This window comes from Atta cephalotes (assembly GCF_000143395.1).
Source record: "Atta cephalotes unplaced genomic scaffold scaffold02197, whole genome shotgun sequence".
NCBI lineage: Eukaryota > Metazoa > Arthropoda > Insecta > Hymenoptera > Formicidae > Atta > Atta cephalotes.
Window position 1 is genome coordinate 1 of NW_012132261.1, and position 2,332 is coordinate 2,332.

A 2,332-nucleotide genomic window follows, 5' to 3' on the forward strand; every position below is an offset into this window, starting at 1 on the left:
GTGTGTGTGTGTGTGTGTGTGTGTGTGTGTGTGTGTGTGTGTGTGTGTGTGTGTGTGTGTGTGTGAGAGAGAAACGGACGTCTATGAATCGCAAGTGTTTCAAACATTATTTGTTGTACACAATTGTAAGCCACGGCACGTTTTGTTGAAATATTTACATTAAACTTTTTATATAGATAGTCGAAACGCTATTTTCGGTTAGCGCGTCAACGCTTTCATATATATATATTTTTTTCCTATATGTATATATTAGATTAGAGAAATAAACTGCAGCGTGTCATAATGAAGCAAGACACGCCTTCATCTAGTACAAACGGTCGGTAGACAGTGATGCTAAACAAACACGAATATCATTTGCCAGTTATATTATTAATGCGATCTAATCGTTTCAGTCTATAAGGTCAAAATTTCGAGTAGGCAGATTCTAAATGAATCACGCACTGTGTTTATCCAAAATAGAGACTGATATACGAAATATTGCCTACGTGTTTGCTGCCTCCATGTCTCATATAACTTTGGCTTCCCGCTTTAGTAACAGCAAGTTTCACAAGCCTTCGTATTCGTACTTAAATACAGTATGTTACAGAGAAATATCTATAAGAATGCATGTACATCACCATCGCTTACCCCTAGCAACATTTAGGATAATGTACACAAACAAGACATGTACAGGTTCATCGACTGGATAATAGTTTTGATACACTGTCGCGCAGGTTTTAAACACCAATCTCAGTCGGTTTTCTGCTGATATAATTCTTTTAACGATTTCAGTTCGTCGATTAGTGTCTGATTTCTATTCTCCAGCACCGCAACACGATTTTCTAAGCACTTTATATATTCTTTCTTCTTTCTTCTACATTCACGTGCCGCTTCTCTGTACACATTAAAAATAGAGATAAGAATATTCTTCGTCATTAAAGGAATTTAATCTTTTCTCATCTTTATATAGGATAAGAAAATTCTATTATATCTGGTAGTTATAGGTAAGTACGGATATAATCTGTACGTGATAGGTCTATTCTTATCACTCACCTGTTCTTAAGCAACCTTAACTCTCTCTTTCGTGCCGCATCCTCCACTACTACTCCGTGACCTGTATAAGCTGTAACATTGCAAGAGACTGCACTCTCCAAATTTTTATGTTACGTGTATCATAATTCTCTATTTTTTACTAGATAGCTTTTTTATTTTATTTGTTAAGAATCATTGTATTTATCAAAAGAACATACAGTCTAGAAAATACATTAAATTGTACTATTAATTTATATGTTATTGTAAATTTAAAAATAGTAGATAATATTAATATATATCGATTCATGCAATATAGATTCCTCTTTGAAAAATAATTACGTCTATATCTATCTAAACAATATATATATATACTACAATAATGTATGATCACGATACAATATTGTAATAGAAACAAAAAACTGAAAAGCTTTCTTAGAATTTCTGATAGGAAATGATGCAAAAGCACACCTGGGACAAAAAATTGAGTGTCCTGGCCCTGTGCATACTGCACTATAGCTCCACCCGCTGTCGCCGCATTGCTCATAGTTAACGTGTGAAGCCCCGGAACTCCCTCCCCTTGGGTCGCAATTTGTATAGTACCGGCAGGAATTACTGTAAAACAAATAATTTTGGAAATGTAAATATGTTAACTAAAAAAAAAAAAAAATATCCTGCAACTAATGATAACAGTGCCGTGCATCGATAATGCACTGGAAATGATAATGCATTTGCGTCGAAAGAGACTTTAGATGCGTGATACATAATGATATAATGTTCCTCGTACAAGAAAAAATTATTTGAGTTTTTCGGCGCCTTTTTCTTTTTCGTCGAATGATCCGAATGATAAGTCTATATCGATATCCCATAAGCAAGAATGCCACACCAAGCGAGTATCGTGAAAAATGATATACAACGTTAGGCAGTACACACAGGGATGAAAGACAAATAATAAATGCAAATGAACCTTTCAAATTCTTTTTTTTTCTTGTCCTTCTTTCTCATTAAGTACTCCTCTAACATCATCTCCCTCGGTATAAAGAATACAAGAACTATGTATATGGACAGCCTATGGAATGTAATACAGCCAGGAAAGATACGTAAAAGGAGATAAAGTAACCAACCTGTTTGATAATGGAGCGAATGGGAAGACACTTCACTGTCCACGTTAGAATCACACTCGGAGGATGATTCTAAGGGGGGCAAACGACCGTCTGTAACACCGAATCAACCCAAATCCCCATTAATTAGCTCGTAACCGGTGTCGCTAACGTGTGTGTGTGTGTGTGTGTGTGTGTGTGTGTGTGTGTGTGTGTGTGTGTGT

The 2,332-nt window shown here is 35.7% G+C and overlaps 1 protein-coding gene across 1 annotated transcript; it reads right to left on the reverse strand.

The window, feature by feature from the left end:
- Window positions 1–729: 729 nt before the first annotated feature.
- LOC105625513 (cyclic AMP-responsive element-binding protein 1-like) lies at window positions 730–2,235 on the reverse strand (the record flags this gene model as incomplete). The annotated part of the gene is made up of 4 exons (XM_012206837.1): window positions 730–874; window positions 1,033–1,102; window positions 1,480–1,623; window positions 2,133–2,235. Coding segments are annotated over 4 exons (462 nt in total), but the record flags the coding sequence as incomplete, so codon positions are not given.
- Between the last annotated feature and the right edge of the window lie 97 nt (window positions 2,236–2,332).